The sequence below is a fragment of the Neovison vison genome, chromosome 1 (assembly GCF_020171115.1).
Source record: "Neovison vison isolate M4711 chromosome 1, ASM_NN_V1, whole genome shotgun sequence".
Classification (NCBI taxonomy): Eukaryota; Metazoa; Chordata; class Mammalia; order Carnivora; family Mustelidae; genus Neogale; species Neogale vison.
In genome coordinates this window covers 174,023,093-174,037,890 of record NC_058091.1, presented here as the reverse complement: position 1 = coordinate 174,037,890, position 14,798 = coordinate 174,023,093, and the positions used below count along the sequence as shown (strand labels likewise).

General features: G+C 36.0%; 1 protein-coding gene across 5 annotated transcripts in view; it reads right to left on the bottom strand.

The window, feature by feature from the left end:
- Positions 1 to 14,798, bottom strand: part of DMXL1 (Dmx like 1) — a 124,780-nt gene that overhangs the window by 60,435 nt on the left and 49,547 nt on the right. For all 5 annotated transcript variants that reach the window (XM_044263371.1, XM_044263381.1, XM_044263391.1 and 2 more), the window contains 8 exons: positions 12,026 to 13,711; positions 11,037 to 11,144; positions 9,388 to 9,557; positions 8,508 to 8,605; positions 7,341 to 7,506; positions 5,717 to 5,978; positions 2,803 to 3,893; positions 2,153 to 2,344 (listed from right to left, as the gene is read on the bottom strand). In XM_044263371.1, coding sequence (XP_044119306.1) covers positions 2,153 to 2,344; positions 2,803 to 3,893; positions 5,717 to 5,978; positions 7,341 to 7,506; positions 8,508 to 8,605; positions 9,388 to 9,557; positions 11,037 to 11,144; positions 12,026 to 13,711 — 3,773 coding nt within the window. The remainder of the gene's footprint in view (positions 1 to 2,152; positions 2,345 to 2,802; positions 3,894 to 5,716; positions 5,979 to 7,340; positions 7,507 to 8,507; positions 8,606 to 9,387; positions 9,558 to 11,036; positions 11,145 to 12,025; positions 13,712 to 14,798) is intronic.

The following is a 14,798-nucleotide window of genomic DNA, read 5'->3' as shown; positions in this document are numbered from 1 at the left end:
AAAAAGTAGAGTCTATTTCTCTACTTAATGAATCTGTAATGACCATGGGACTTGCTTTGACCAAGATGGCAAAATGCTATGTAACTTATCAACCTAGTCCTCCAAAAGGCCTGCAAATGCTATTCTTGCTGCTTTTTAAACACCCTGCAACCACTATGTGAAATAACCTAGGCGTGACAGTTAATTTTATGTATCGGCTTAACTGGACCAAGGGGTGCCCAGACATTTGGCCAAACATTCTGGGTGTATCTATAAGGCTGATGTGGGATGCAATTAACACTGGTAGAAGTGGAAGATTGAGTAAGAAAGACTGCCCTCCTTAATGTGGGCAGACCTCACCCAATCAGTCAAATACCTAAATAGAACAATAAAGCTATAAAAAGGGAACTTCTGCCTGGCTGCACTGAGCTGGAACATTGGTGTTTTCCTGTCTCTATGTTAGAACAGAAACACTAGCTCTTCTTAGGTCTCAAGCCTGTTGGCTTTCAGACTAGAACTTATACTCTACTGGCTCTCCTGGTTCTCAGGCCTCTAGACCCAGACTGGACTACACAATAGGTCCTGGGTCTCCAGCTGAATGACTGCCAATCTTGGGACTTGTCAGCCTTCATAATTATGTGAGCCAACTGCTTATAAAACACAGCTCTATACACACACATACACATGTCATATTGGTTCTGTTTTTCTAGAGAAACAAAGCTGCTTGATCGTCGACTATCGGTCCTGGAAATAGTCTGCCAACCACCAAAAATATAAAAACCACCAAAAATATAAAAATATAAACATGGCCATCCTAATCCAGAATCCAGCCTCCCTACTAGCTGACCAAGAACAAATGAGAATATCCAGAAGTCAGTCCAGGTGGACGAAATTAGAACTGAGAAGCCAACCCACTGAATCATAAGCAAAATAAATGATGATCATTTGAAGATACTAATGTTTCAGAATGGTTCTTAAACAGCTTTAAAATTGTGCACTATCTGAAGGAAATTTAATTCCTTACTGAATAACATACCATGTGGACACTTATTCTACAGAAGAGTACAGGAAAAGTAACAAAATTAAATGACAAGGGTTAAGGTTATTTGAGAAGGTAAAACTGTAGGAGAGGCCACCATTAGGCAAGCAGAATATCAAACAGGTGTGATATCACAGCCTGTGAAGTAGACGAGAACCAAATGACAGACTATTCAAGAAAAGAGAGAAAAATAGACAAACCTGGTCATATTTGAAAGGATTTCAGTATGTTTTAGAGTAAAGATGAAACATGAAATGTGATATCAATGGTATATAAAGTACAGTAGTGATGGGTGGCAAGATGATGTGGATGATTAGATAACTGTATGATTAGTTATGCATCAGAATCACCTGAGAAACTTCCTAAAAATACATATTCTTGGGACTCATTCTCACACACTGATTCAATAAGTTTAGAGTCAACTTAAAAATATAAACTTTTGGGGCGCCTGGGTGGCTCAGTGGGTTAAGCCGCTGCCTTCGGCTCAGGTCATGATCTCAGGGTCCTGGGATCGAGTCCCACATCGGGCTCTCTGCTCAGCGGGGAGCCTGCTTCCTCCCCTCTCTCTGCCTGCCTCTCTGCCTACTTGTGATCACTCTCTGTCAAATAAATAAATAAATAATATATTTAAAAATATATATATATATAAACTTTTTAACAAGCGTGTCGTGTGATTCTGCTGTAGCTCATTAATAAAACACGGCCTGGCCTAGAGAAACAAGAGAGGCAAAATACTTCACATTAATCTTAAAATATATAGTGTTTTAATATTAACAAAGGAAAAGTTTACTTGTATATTAATAATTTTACACCAAAATTATTTCTAAAAGGCAATTTCTAAATCATTTCTAAAAGTTTCTACTTCTAAAAGGCAATCAGCTTTTTGCCTAAGTGTAATACTCAAAGAATTACTCATGTATCTGTATACAAACCATATACATACCATATAGATACATGTATCTGTATACAAACTGTAAGTTTTCTTTGATCAAAAAATATGTAAGTGATAATGTAACAATTCCTATGTATAGTCTGATGTTTACAACTGTCTCTAAAAAGTGCTGTTTTACATTTTTCCTTAGGTTTTATCATAATAAGTAGCTAAGTTTTAAAGAATGAACCAAGTGTACTTACTTTGCTGCTCTGGATGTCAGGATGGGGTGGTGAATCGAAGTTTATGATGGCATGCAGAATATCATGTGTGAGGTTACTGAGGTGCAGTAACGGGTTGGCAACAACTGTCTTGGCACTGGCTGTACAGGCAAAGAGAAGGGGTACTGAGGTCTGCTCTGACAGAGGACTGGGGAATACTGGTTCTGAGGTTTCCTTAAAAACAAAGCGAAAAAAAGGTTAAAGAACTGTTTACAGTTTTAATCCATTACTTAACTAATTCAGGGGCCTCTTGGAAAAATTTTAAAACAATTAAAAACTAAAAGCATGACAGAAACCTTCATAGAGTTACGGGACCTGATGAGGTCAACATTCCACCAAGTATACTGAAAAAATGAGAGGACAATACCCTCTTATTCTAATGAGAAACCCATCATCACCTCACACAGCACTCATAAGAATTCAGAGTATGAATTCACCTGAATGATCCTGAAACTATTACACACACAACTCTACAAATTCATAATACAATGCAACATACAAAAAAGAGCATCCTTTAAACAGCCATAGTGAAGAAAATCAAAAATTTTAATATTTAAAGACAAACAGAGCAATACCAAAAACTGTTTCTCCTATGTGTACTACTTTAACTGGCCATTGTCTAAGTTACATACCTGCTGAGATTCTTGTAAAAGCAAAATCAATTCCATTCTCACAGAGGCAAGACCGCCACCATGGGACCCATGAAGTATGCAGTAACTTAGAAACATCCGCAAGAGGGACTGATATTTCAAAAGCCACTGTCTTTTTTCCTGAAAATTTTCTCTTAGTTGTTTCACTTTTGTTTGCTGAAGCACATCTTCAGCATCTCCATTTAATCCAAATTCATCTCCATTTTCACCAAATGCAGCCTCTAAGTCTTCACCATCTGAACAGTAGTCACAAGTCCTCTTAAGAGCTATCACCTCTTTTTCAAGCCAGTGGTAGAGTTGGTAACGCAATTTTCCACCATCTATTTCATACCCAGTAGATAATGTACGAAGTTCCACTGTGAGAATCTTTAAACATGCTCTAAATTTTAATTGAACTGCAATGATATCTTCTGATGGACTTAAAATGTCGTTTTCATCTAGTGTGCTGAGAGATTCTATGTAATTAGAACTTGTTTCATCTATTTTTTTCCCCATTTTTCTCTGTAAAGGTTTTAGTTCTTTCATTGAAATAGGGAGATCCTCATCTTCATCGTTATCACTGTCCCATTTTAACTCTAAAGAGTCATCCTGAAATACAACACTTGGTTGGCTCCAGTCAAAAGAAAGAGTAGAATTTGACTGCTTCTCTGAGGAACCTTCTGAAGAAGATCCAAAACCATTCATTAGTGACTGTGACCAGTCAATAGCAGAAGACTTATCTTCCCTGGCATCCAACTTTAATGGAGAAGAAGGGGAACAGTCTTTACTAGTATCCAGGAAACTAGATGTTCTGCAAAAAGGTTTTGTTTTCTTGATGACCTTTGGCATCTTTGATAATACTTCCAAAGCTAACATAGGGCAGCCAGCTTTCAAATGAGCACTGGCTGTGGTAAAAAATAATCTTCTTTCACTTAAATTAATTGTTCCTGCTAGCCCACTTTTTCCTGTTAAACTCATGTGTGTGGACAATACATCAGATGATCCAAAATGACGTCTTAGCAAAAGAGGATGTGTTCTTAGATAATTGTAGAAATTAAAAACTGCAGGATTACAGGCTGACATCATGACTTGATCTGAAAGAAAATTCATTCTATCAGCTAAGAAAAGCAAGACTTGTACTGCAATCCTTTTTCTGTACCATAGCACTTTTATCTACCTGGTCTTTCCACCATATTTTACTAAAACAAAGTAATATACAGCAATGAATAGACAAAAACACATCTGTAAAGGAAGTGTTTTCACACAAAGGAAAAACAAAGGTTATACTGATTTCACACCTCTTCAATCAACAATATAAGATTATTTAAAACACCCACTTTCATATTCATAGTTCTTATTCTACTTCCTCAACATTCCTTCCCAGTCTGCTTTGTTAAATCTTCCTCATCCTCTACTTTAGAATGTTAAAGAGTGCCCTAGAGTTCAAGGTTTGACTTCTGTTCTATCTACCCTCCATGAGTGAACTCGAACAGTCCCATTGCTTCTAATACCATTGAGACACGGATAACCTGCCTTAACTATTTCAGGCCTAAATTTACCCTATAAATCTATACTGCTTTATTCAGATGCCCAATTTACATTTCTATTTCCATGCACACACTCTTGCCTCAAAGCCATTTTATTTAGTGAGCCTTTAGCATAAACAACTCTTGACCGAATTAGCTACACTGAACTTATAACACTCAGGTCTCTGCTCAGAGGTAATCTTACCAGAGAAGTCTTCTCTACCTAAAACAACACTCCCCCACACCAGCTCCTGGTCTTGCCCGTATCGTTTATCTCAAGCTAAAAACATAGAGGAGTTATTAAAATTGACTCTTATACCCTTCACATTCCATATCTAATCCTACCTAGTCTACCTGAGAATTATATTCCAAATCCAACCATTTTTCATTGCCTCTACTACTATCATCCTGGCCCAAGTCCCAGTTACCTTTAAAAATTTTCTTCTAGAATAGAGATTTAATTGGCTCTGAAAGTATGTGATTGTGTATTAATTCCAAATCAAAATACATTTTGACATGAATATGTGTAGGCATAAAAATATGGCAAGAAAAGGCATTTTCTTTCCTTCCTTCATCACACAGCAGACAGTTAGGAAATCTTCAGCCAGGACACTTGAACAGTTAACTGAACATGGCTTTCTCACAAGTCTTTCACAGTAAGACTCATGATAAACTTCCCGATTAAATGATGCCATGTAAATAGCCATAAATTAAAATCTTTACCAGTTAGTACTCCAAATGATATGACACCTATGATACCAGCTATCAGAACCAATTCAATTCCACCTATGGCAAAATATTTGAAAAGCGCATATCATCATTTTTATATAACTTATACAAAGATTTCTATTATATACTAACCTCCAAAAAAGCTTCATCAAATGGGATTTCCAAAACAAAAGGCAGAACTAGGTCTCAAAATATTAATTCTAAAAAATTCTCTACTACACTCTGATAAAATATTAACCATATCACTTAAGTCAGCTTTTACACTGAATATTTTTATTATAAAAATTATAAAACTGGATAGCAAATACACAAACTTCCACCTAAGAAAATCACCCTTACATCATTATTTTCTCCAGAATTAGACTCAAATGTTGATAACATTTATGTTCAATACACTGATTTTATAAAAGCAGAAAATCTTAAGTTCTTGGTTTTCAAAGGATTTTTCTGGGGGGGAAAAAGAAAAAGGAATCCTCCCACCTAAAAAACAAAACAAAACAAAGCAAAACAAGAAACACATACTTAGGTTGATGTTCCCACTTAAAGTCTTAGTCCATGTTTTCAACTTGCTTTGTATTACCTTTAGCACCCAACAGTGTGCTCTGTACCCAGCAAATGCTAACATAACTTTTTATTATCAACATCTTAGAAATGCAGCTTACCATCATCCTCTCTGACAGGCTGTTTTATTAATGTTTCCAGAGCACCGCTATAATCTTCCAAAATCCAATATGCCATACTCCGAAGAAAAGGATCATAATGCATATTTATGTTCAGTGAATTGAGTTCACTAACAGGAGAATCAATCCCCAAAACTTTTTTACGTAAAATAGATTTGTATGTTGCAGAGGTATCAAATTCAGACTCATAGAGTCTAGCTATTACAAGAGCCAACTGAATGTCATTCAGTTTCTCAAGACATACCTTCAAAAAAAGAACTCATGGTCATAAATAAGCAGGCACATCTTTCATTTTAAGATAAACTCAACTGACTAATAACTAGAATGAATAAAAGGCACTGTTATTATCTGAACTAAATGAAGATAGTAACAAATAAAACATATATTGCTTGCTTTAGCAAATCTACCTACTAGTACTAAATACCTATTTGCAAAAAGAATTAGCCTATAAAATTAAATAACCCTCAAGAGATTCAACTCAAATGACATTTTATCTCATTTCCCCCCCTCCCTTTTTTTTAAGAAAGAGAAACAAAGGGGAGAGAAGCAGAGGAGGAAGAAGAAGAGAAAATCCTAAGCAGGCTTTACAGCTTGGAACCCCACTTGGCTTTCAATCTCATGACCCTGAGATCATGGTCTGAGCTGAAATCAAGAGTGGAACGTGCTTTTTTTGAGAGACAGGAAGAGAGAAACAGAGTATGAGCAGAGAGGAGGGGCAGAGGGAGAGGAAGAAGCAGACTTCCTGCTGAGCAGGGAGCCTGACATGAGGTGGGACTCAAACCCAGGACCCTGGGATTATGACTTGAGCTGAAGGCAGATGCTTAACCAACTGAGCCACCCAAGCTCAATGTCAGTCCTGACATTTTGTTTCTTGAACTTTTACTCCTTCCCATCTGTCTCAGCAGACTATAGGGTTTTCTAATTAAAAAGATGTTTTGAATCACTTGTATGAAACTCCGAGCAAAAGGGCAATTTGAAGGGTGCCCGGGTGGCTCAATCAAATGGCTGCTTTCAGCTCAGGTCATGATACTGGGGTCCTGGGACTGAGCCCTGTGTTGGACTCCTGCTCAGCAGGGAGTCTGATTCTTCTCCTTCTCCCTCTGCTCCTCCCCTCCACTCCTGCTCTCTCTCATGCATGCTCTCAGTCTCTCTCAAATAAATATATTTATATATTTCAAAAAGAGCAATGTGAGATATGTTATACCTTAAATGTTTTAGTTTTTTTAAGGCTTACTGAAAAATAATCAGTTAAAAATATGCTAAGGTTCATCAACTAAGACAGAGCCAAATATAGAGTCATGTATGTTTAAATGGATAGAAAAAACTTTTTTCAACCTGTTCATAAATATTCTTAAAAGTTAGATCAATTACCTCTACCAACCAATACAATGTGGTTAATCTTCATTCTGTATAAGTATCATTCAAGCTAAATGGCAAAATTTTAGAAGTCACTGTTAAATATATTAGCCTTAAGTACTTAATTACATAAGTACTTAGCCTTATGTAATTTCCACTATACTTAAATTGAAATTAAAAAATAAAAATTTGAGCCCACAGAAAGAGCTTGAAAGGATAATACTTTTTTTTAAAAAAGTTTCATCATTACCTCAACTGCATCTCTGAGGCAACCAGCTAAAAGAAAAAATGCTGCAGAATGTTCAAATCTTTGTTTGCCTAACAAAGAAAAAGCATTCTTTAGGGCTGCTCTACGCCATCTCTCATCCTCAAAATTGTGTCCAAAAAACTGTGTCATCTTGGGGTCTTTTTGGGATCTATAAGGAAAAAGAAAATGTACGAAAATTTTGAAACACAATGTTCCCACAATTAGAACCAATTTTCACCAAAGTTACCCATTTAAATGCTAGGACTCCAAAGAAACACTTGCCAGTGTAACAAGTACTATACATCTGCTTCTTTTCTGAGCAAAAGAGCTCTTATAGTAAACAGCTGCTTCTTCATGTAAATCTCAGACATTACTGAAAACTTTCAAACTATAAAGAAAACTGCTTTAGTAGGACTTTAAGAAATTACATCTAAATCCATGCAAAATACATGACTTGTATTAACTTGTATTACTTCACTATTTAAACTTCCTCAATCACCTTCATACTCACTGCCCGCCTGATGATGACTGGTAATCAAAACCTAAGGAATCTGTCCTCTCAAAACAATCCTAAAAGTTCAAGCCTCTTAGAAAACTGACTTGTGCCCATGATTTCCCCCCAAAGGTTGCTGTTCATATGGAATCACCTCGAGCTGAATGCAATATACATGGTGAACAATTTTTGGTGATCATGTTTATCAAGTGTTGCTGAGAACTAGTAAAAGAAAAATTCCAAGTGATCCTAGCTCAAGAATGGGGTCAGGTCAGGGACCACTATAGGAGGGTAGTTTGGAAGGATGGCCCGGCCCATGAACTTATAATAAAGCAGAGGGAGGATGACTGTTCAAGACTCCACCAATTCATCTTCCCGACTCCAGATGCAAGTTTTTGGTTTAGTTGTTTTATAGAAGCATCATGGGACATCCTCAAAAGAAACAAAAAAAGGTTCTTCTGGACTGATAAACCTGAAAACAAACTAAAGTGATCTCATAAGATTCTTTTGCTATCGAAAAAACCTGGGCTTCTTTCCTATGAATCTCCTTAAATACAAAAATAACTAAGAATCTACAAAGAATCACACTTGACAAGAACAACAAATCTTTACTTTTCCTTCATACATTTACTTCTCATGAAGATTTTTCCATTTTGAAGCACAGTTTTCTCACCTACCTGTATAATCCCCAAATCACAGCTTTCTTTCTCATTGCAAGGTAAAAAATGGCAGCATCTAAAGGATCATTCTTTCGATAAAAGGCTGCTTTGGCTACCTACAATTAGAAAATATTGGTTAGAATTTCACAGAAACAATTTTTAAATAAACAAAATAATTGCTCTCACATTCAAGACTGGCACACATTATTTAATGTTCAATACATTTAGAAAATATATACACTAATGCATGGATGTATATACACACACAAACACATATTATATGCATACACAGACATACATATATCTTCTGTAATTTCTTTATTTTATTTTTTTTTTAATTTTCTGTAATTTCAAAAGTAATTCATGGTGGCCTCCAAAGACAGAGACAGATGGGAACACAGGACTACACTTTTCATTACAAGCTCTTCAGTACTATTTTATTTTTTCAAAGATGTGTATGCACTGTTTCATAAAAATCAGACATATGCTACTACATAAGTGTGTCACCTAGCAATTTAAGAATTAGAATATAAACATTAAAAACCTGTATTAATGTGATATTTTGAAATATAAGAGCTATTCAAAAGCATTTTACTGCTTCAGTTAAAAAAAAAGGGAGAAACAAGAAGGAAATATGGAATGTCCTTTAAAGAAACACTCAGAATATACTTTTTAAAGATGTTTTAAAGATTTTATTTATTTAATTAAGGGGTGGGGAGAGAGCACAAGCAGGCAGAAGGAGAGGGAGGAGCAGGCTTCCCATTGAGCAGGGAGCCTGAGGCAGAGCTCGATTCCCGGACCCTGGGATCATGACCTGAGCCGGAGGCAGATGCTTAACCACCTGAGCCACCCCGGTGCCCCCTAATTCATTTTTATACCAAAATAAAACACAACTTACCTTCTCTATACATTTGCGTAAGGTGCGGCTATTCCGGACCCACCATCCCACGCCCATGGCTCTCAGTTCAGACCAAGTGGGATCATCTCTCTGCATGGCTGGCAACATGTTCAGCAGCTCTTCTTCTGCTACTGAGTGAAATGCCCACGCAAAGTGACTGGTAGACAGACCTGAAGAAATGTCACCAATAGTGTTTATAAGAAACGTAAGTGTTTTTATAATGATTATCAGAAATGTATGTTTCATATCTGCCATAAAAATGTCTAAACTTTTTATGAGATTCACAGAGTTACAATGAAGTAATTAAGGTTGGAGGGAATATGGGCTTTTATTTTTTTCTTGCTTCTCCTAACAATTCTATCAATTCATTGTTTTCTACAATAAGCACATATTTTCTATAATTAAAACATATTTTTTAAAAGATAAAAAATGCTGTATGGCAAATGTCACTGTGCTGATTATTTTTGTTCTCTAGCTATTACCTTTCCTTAGAAAATGAGAAACATGTAAAGCTTTAGTCTATGCTTAAATAATTGTTCTTCGTTGCTGACTCTCATTGTCCTTTGGTCAATGTTCGTTTTCGTGGATTTAACTCCATGGAATTAAAAGAGCATCAGGCAGATGGGACAGTGCACTGAACAGAACTTAAGACTATAGCCTCTGGAATCAGAATGTATAAAATAAGCCCACCTCCAACCCTAACTATAGAACTGTCGGCAAATTACTTAGTCTCTTGATTCTTCAGATGCCTCATTTATAAAGTGTGAGTAATTATGGCACAACCTTATTACATCGTTGTGAGGATTAAAATATTATAGTTAAAGACTTTAGAACAGTACTGTACCTGGCACATAATAACTAGCATGTCAGATGCTTTTCTATTTAAACAGCATCATTAACACCAGCAATTCTCTCAACCTACTTATTGGTACATGCAGTATTTCTTGTTGAGCTTCTAATTTGTCTCTTCAGAGTACGTTCTGTTTAGTATTTCTAGGTGAGGTACGTGCTTAATTAAAAGATATGGCTTTGACATACATGGACTCAATATTTAAACCAAGAAATACCCTGTTTTAAGTTACCTTAAATTTCAGTAGTATTTGTTACTTTGAGTCTTGTAGTCAAGACTCATCTGAAAGTTTACTAGACTATATCTGAAATACATATTAATGTTAACAGTAGTTTTGGGGGTAAGTGAATTTTTACTTTCAGTGTTCTGTATTCTGTATGTAAGACAATTAGATACTGAATATATAGTATTTCTGTAACAAAAATGTTACCCAATTTTGGATAAAAAACTGAACTTCAATAAATGTCAAAGAGGAGAAAGAAGATAACCTAAAGAAGTTAAAGAGAATAAAACAGTATTAATTGGCCTTTAATTAAAGTATGATGCATTTGAATATGCAACTCAGAACATCCAATTGCCCAATATCTACTTCTTTATTAGCTCTTTCTAGCTACCAAAAAATTCCAGTATTTAAAGCAAAGAAAATTATGTGGAAATAAATGCTTTTACAAGTAAATTAAGGAAACTGAGAATGTGTCAAATTTGTCATTGTTATCACATCTGTGCAAAAACAAACAAATGTGCTCCGGTCTCTCTACTTTTACTCCCATTTCTTTTAGTAGATTACTACTAAAATCACCTTGGTGAAGAAGCTGAGCTCGGTAAGCTGGAAGGGAAGTTGTAAGGAAAGTATGAAGTCGAACAGCCAAAAGAAATTTTAGACCACATTCATCAAGAGTTTCTCCACCTATAGAAAAAAAAACAAAACAAAAAGTATCTATTTATTTGTATTTATAAGAAAAGAAGCTGATTAGCAAAATCCAAGTAAATGTCAATAAGATATGATCTTATTTAATTCAAAATATGACTAAAGTTTTAAAAAGTTTAACCTTTATTATGGAGTATGTTAAAGTATTTTCCGTGTTGATTCAGATCTTAGACCCATCCCAATAATCTGCTGCTAATATGTGAAAGAAGAGTTGTGTATGTTCCTTTCAAGCATAATTCAAGGGATGCATCTTACCATCCAATGCACAAGGCCGGACTTATTAATTTCAGATCTTACTGAGATGTGATAGAAATTCTACATTCAAGTTTTTTATATATGTATGTTAACTCAGGAGATTAAAAAGAAAAAAAAAAAGCTCTCTGGATGAGGAAAAGACCAATTTTAATATACCTGTTTTTGCTATTCTAGGTAGAAGTATACATTAGTGCTAATTTAAAAAACCTTCAATATTTTATAAACCAAATTAATAGTGATTACAACATGAGAAAAAGTAAAGCAGAAAGCACCTTTAATTTTCAGGTATCTAAACTGATTAGTTAATAAGAATGCTAACTTTTGCCAAACTCCAAAGGATTCAGTTGGATCTTTAATATTATTGAGCAATTAAGTAAAAATGGCTGGCATAATGAATCTTTGCATATTTTCTTAAAGTATTATCATTTCTGGGATAAACAGCTTATGTTAAAGTTAAAACTATCAAGGAGGGAACAACAATGATTTAAAAAAAAAAAAAACCTTCCTGGGCATAATTTTTATAAACATTCCTTAGGATTATTTTCTGTGTAAATAAGTAAACATATTCAGTTTCGCCTCCAATCCTGTGCCCAATTTAGTTTTACCTTGGCTTCTGTCTCTGCTCTCCCCGATATCGGTGCTGGTAGTAGCAATTGTATCTGCTAAGGCCATTAGAGACATCTGTTCCATCCGGCTGAGTCCTGGTAAACTGGAATGAAGTAAGTGGCCAGAAAGAACCTGAGCGTGCTCAGGACCAAAGTAAGTTGGACTGTACTGTGAAAGGTCAATGACCCTGGGCTTGGTATTTTCTTCATCTGTCTCTAACACCTGATGATCAGTCATTAAAGTTGGGATCTGAAAAAGTTCATCATAACTTTCTTTTGACAACTGGTTTGAGTTATTTAAGGTACCCTGCTTACTAGACTTCTCTAAAGATGAGTAGCAGCTATCGTCGTCTGCCGCAAGTAAGGCATATAAGGGAAGTGGAGGGACAGAATCTATTTCTGTGTAATCCGTATTTTCACTTTTGTTGAAAGCCTGGGGGTCTCTGGTTGTGCTCCCACTAGCACTGATAGTGAGAGACCTAAGGCGGCGCTCATGATTGGATTCAGCTTCATTCAGTGCCACAATCTCCCCAGCAATGCACTTGACAAGGTGCGACAAAATGGCTTTTGCTCTCCTAACTTTGCCAAGGTCCATGAGTTCCAAAAGCTGCAAGGGATGGTACTGAGGTAAAGTTGGGGAAAGAACATGAGCTGCTTCGAAAAGACCTGAATCTTCCGTATCCACAGATGGATCGAAGGCAGTTTTCTTTCCACAGATTTTCTGTGCAAGACTGGTCATGGATCGAGTCAGGGTTTTCTTTGGAGGATGTAATCCAGAACTCGATGAGTTGCTCTGTTTTATTAAACTTATTAGAGATGGAGTGCTCCCATTGTATGAATCCGCTGTAACAGGTTCCTGTTTAGAAGATGGCTGCCACTGGGAATATACATGCATTTCACAATCCATTCCTACCACAAGGATGCCATCCCGGACCCATGATAAAGAAACAGGAAAAGGTGGAGAGCCTTCCACAGAAGAAACCAAGTCCATACTTCTTAAGAGGACAAATTTAGAAAGAGGCACAGCTTTAGTGCTTTCCCAGAGAGGAAAGGCTAGGCTTTCTTTACCAGCCTGTTCCTGTACCTTGCCAGCCAGGGGTCCATACATAAAAAGTTTTGATCCAATTCCTACAGTGAGGATATGAGAACCATCTTCTCTAGACATCCAATCTAAGTGAACTAAATGCTTTGTGTTTGATGTGATACTCTCTTTACTGGATAAATACACCTCTTGTTTATTATAAGCCACTAAATTGCTATCAATACTAATACCAGAATCTAACACTGTATTCAATTCATCTAAATGAATCGTCTGTTCGAGGACCCAACATGAACCTCCTGTAGACTCACATTCAAAAATACTGACATGCATCAGGAAGTCCTGAGAAGACCTACTATTAGATGGAAGCTGCTTATACGCTACCGCTAACCGATTTGTATGTGCACAGCTAACTTCTACAGGCCTACCAGGGATGGTTATACTACTATTGCTATGAAGTCCATCTTCGATAAGTAATGGCCATTCTTCCCAAATGTATACCAGATCCACTTTTCCATTCTTTGATGTATCAGATTCTCCATCTGTTACTCTGCATCTCCAGAATCTTACTTTCTCATCTGAACATGAAGTTGCCAATAAATAAGGAGCACTGCACACAGGATATATGGAAGAAGAACTCAAATGTCCTAAAATAAAAATAATCAATTAACAAAATGTCAAATTTGGTTAAATATTTCCGCTTTCATGCACCAAAGGTTTTAGTCTTTGTATAAACTACTGTTAACAAGACAGCGTACATTTAGTGTAAGAGTCAGTAAGATCAGTAAAAAGCTATTAAAGCTTTTAATGACATCAAAAAGGTATACAAAAAGGGAAATATTATCAAATCTAGAGCTGAAAGAGAACTCTGAGGTAAATTCAACTTCTCCATTTTATAGGTAAGGACCCTTAACCAAATGTGTGTAGTATCTTACGCCAAACAGCTAGAATACAACAGAATCAGAAAACGTGAATTCTAGTCCTGATTCTCAGAAGTATTATTTTCTCCCAACTTTTAATCATCCAATTCTTATAAATTGCATTTTAAAGATATCAGTACATTTTAAAACTGTGTCAACATTTATTGGCTCCTCTTCAGTATTTTTACCATTTTGTGCATAGCCCATGCTTACCTATGTACTAAATGGGCCCTCCATAACTGAGGGGTATTTGATACTACTGATGCTGACAAGATTCCTAAGTGGGACAAAACATTTGGGTCCTTAATGTAATTATATACTCTTAATTTCCCAAACCATCCCAAGTCATCGGTAGTGACTATTTTAGGTTTTGCTAGCTATAGAGTTTCTGCTGCAACTACTCACCCTGCCAGTCTAGAGGAAAAATAGGTATACCCAAAAGTCAACCATAGGTGTGGCAAGGTTCAAGCAAATATATTTACAAAACAGGTACATGGTCCATAGCCTGCCAACCCCTGTTCTAAATAATAAAATATAAATTACTAATTATAAGATATAAATGTTATGTAGGACATTTATTGTACTTTGAAAGCATTTCAACAATTTTTTTTTAAACTCCTCAAGGAGTATAGCAGTGTTGCAGAAGGACACAATTAGCATTGTTCATTGGGATCTCTGAGCTGAAGAGACTAGCTTACCTTGCAAAGAGTCTTGATTAAAAAAAAAATAAAAAACAATCTTAAGACTAGCATTTACTGTATTGTTTTTGCCAAACAAAATGAATTTCTTATCTTTCCCTAAAAATCCTCTTCTT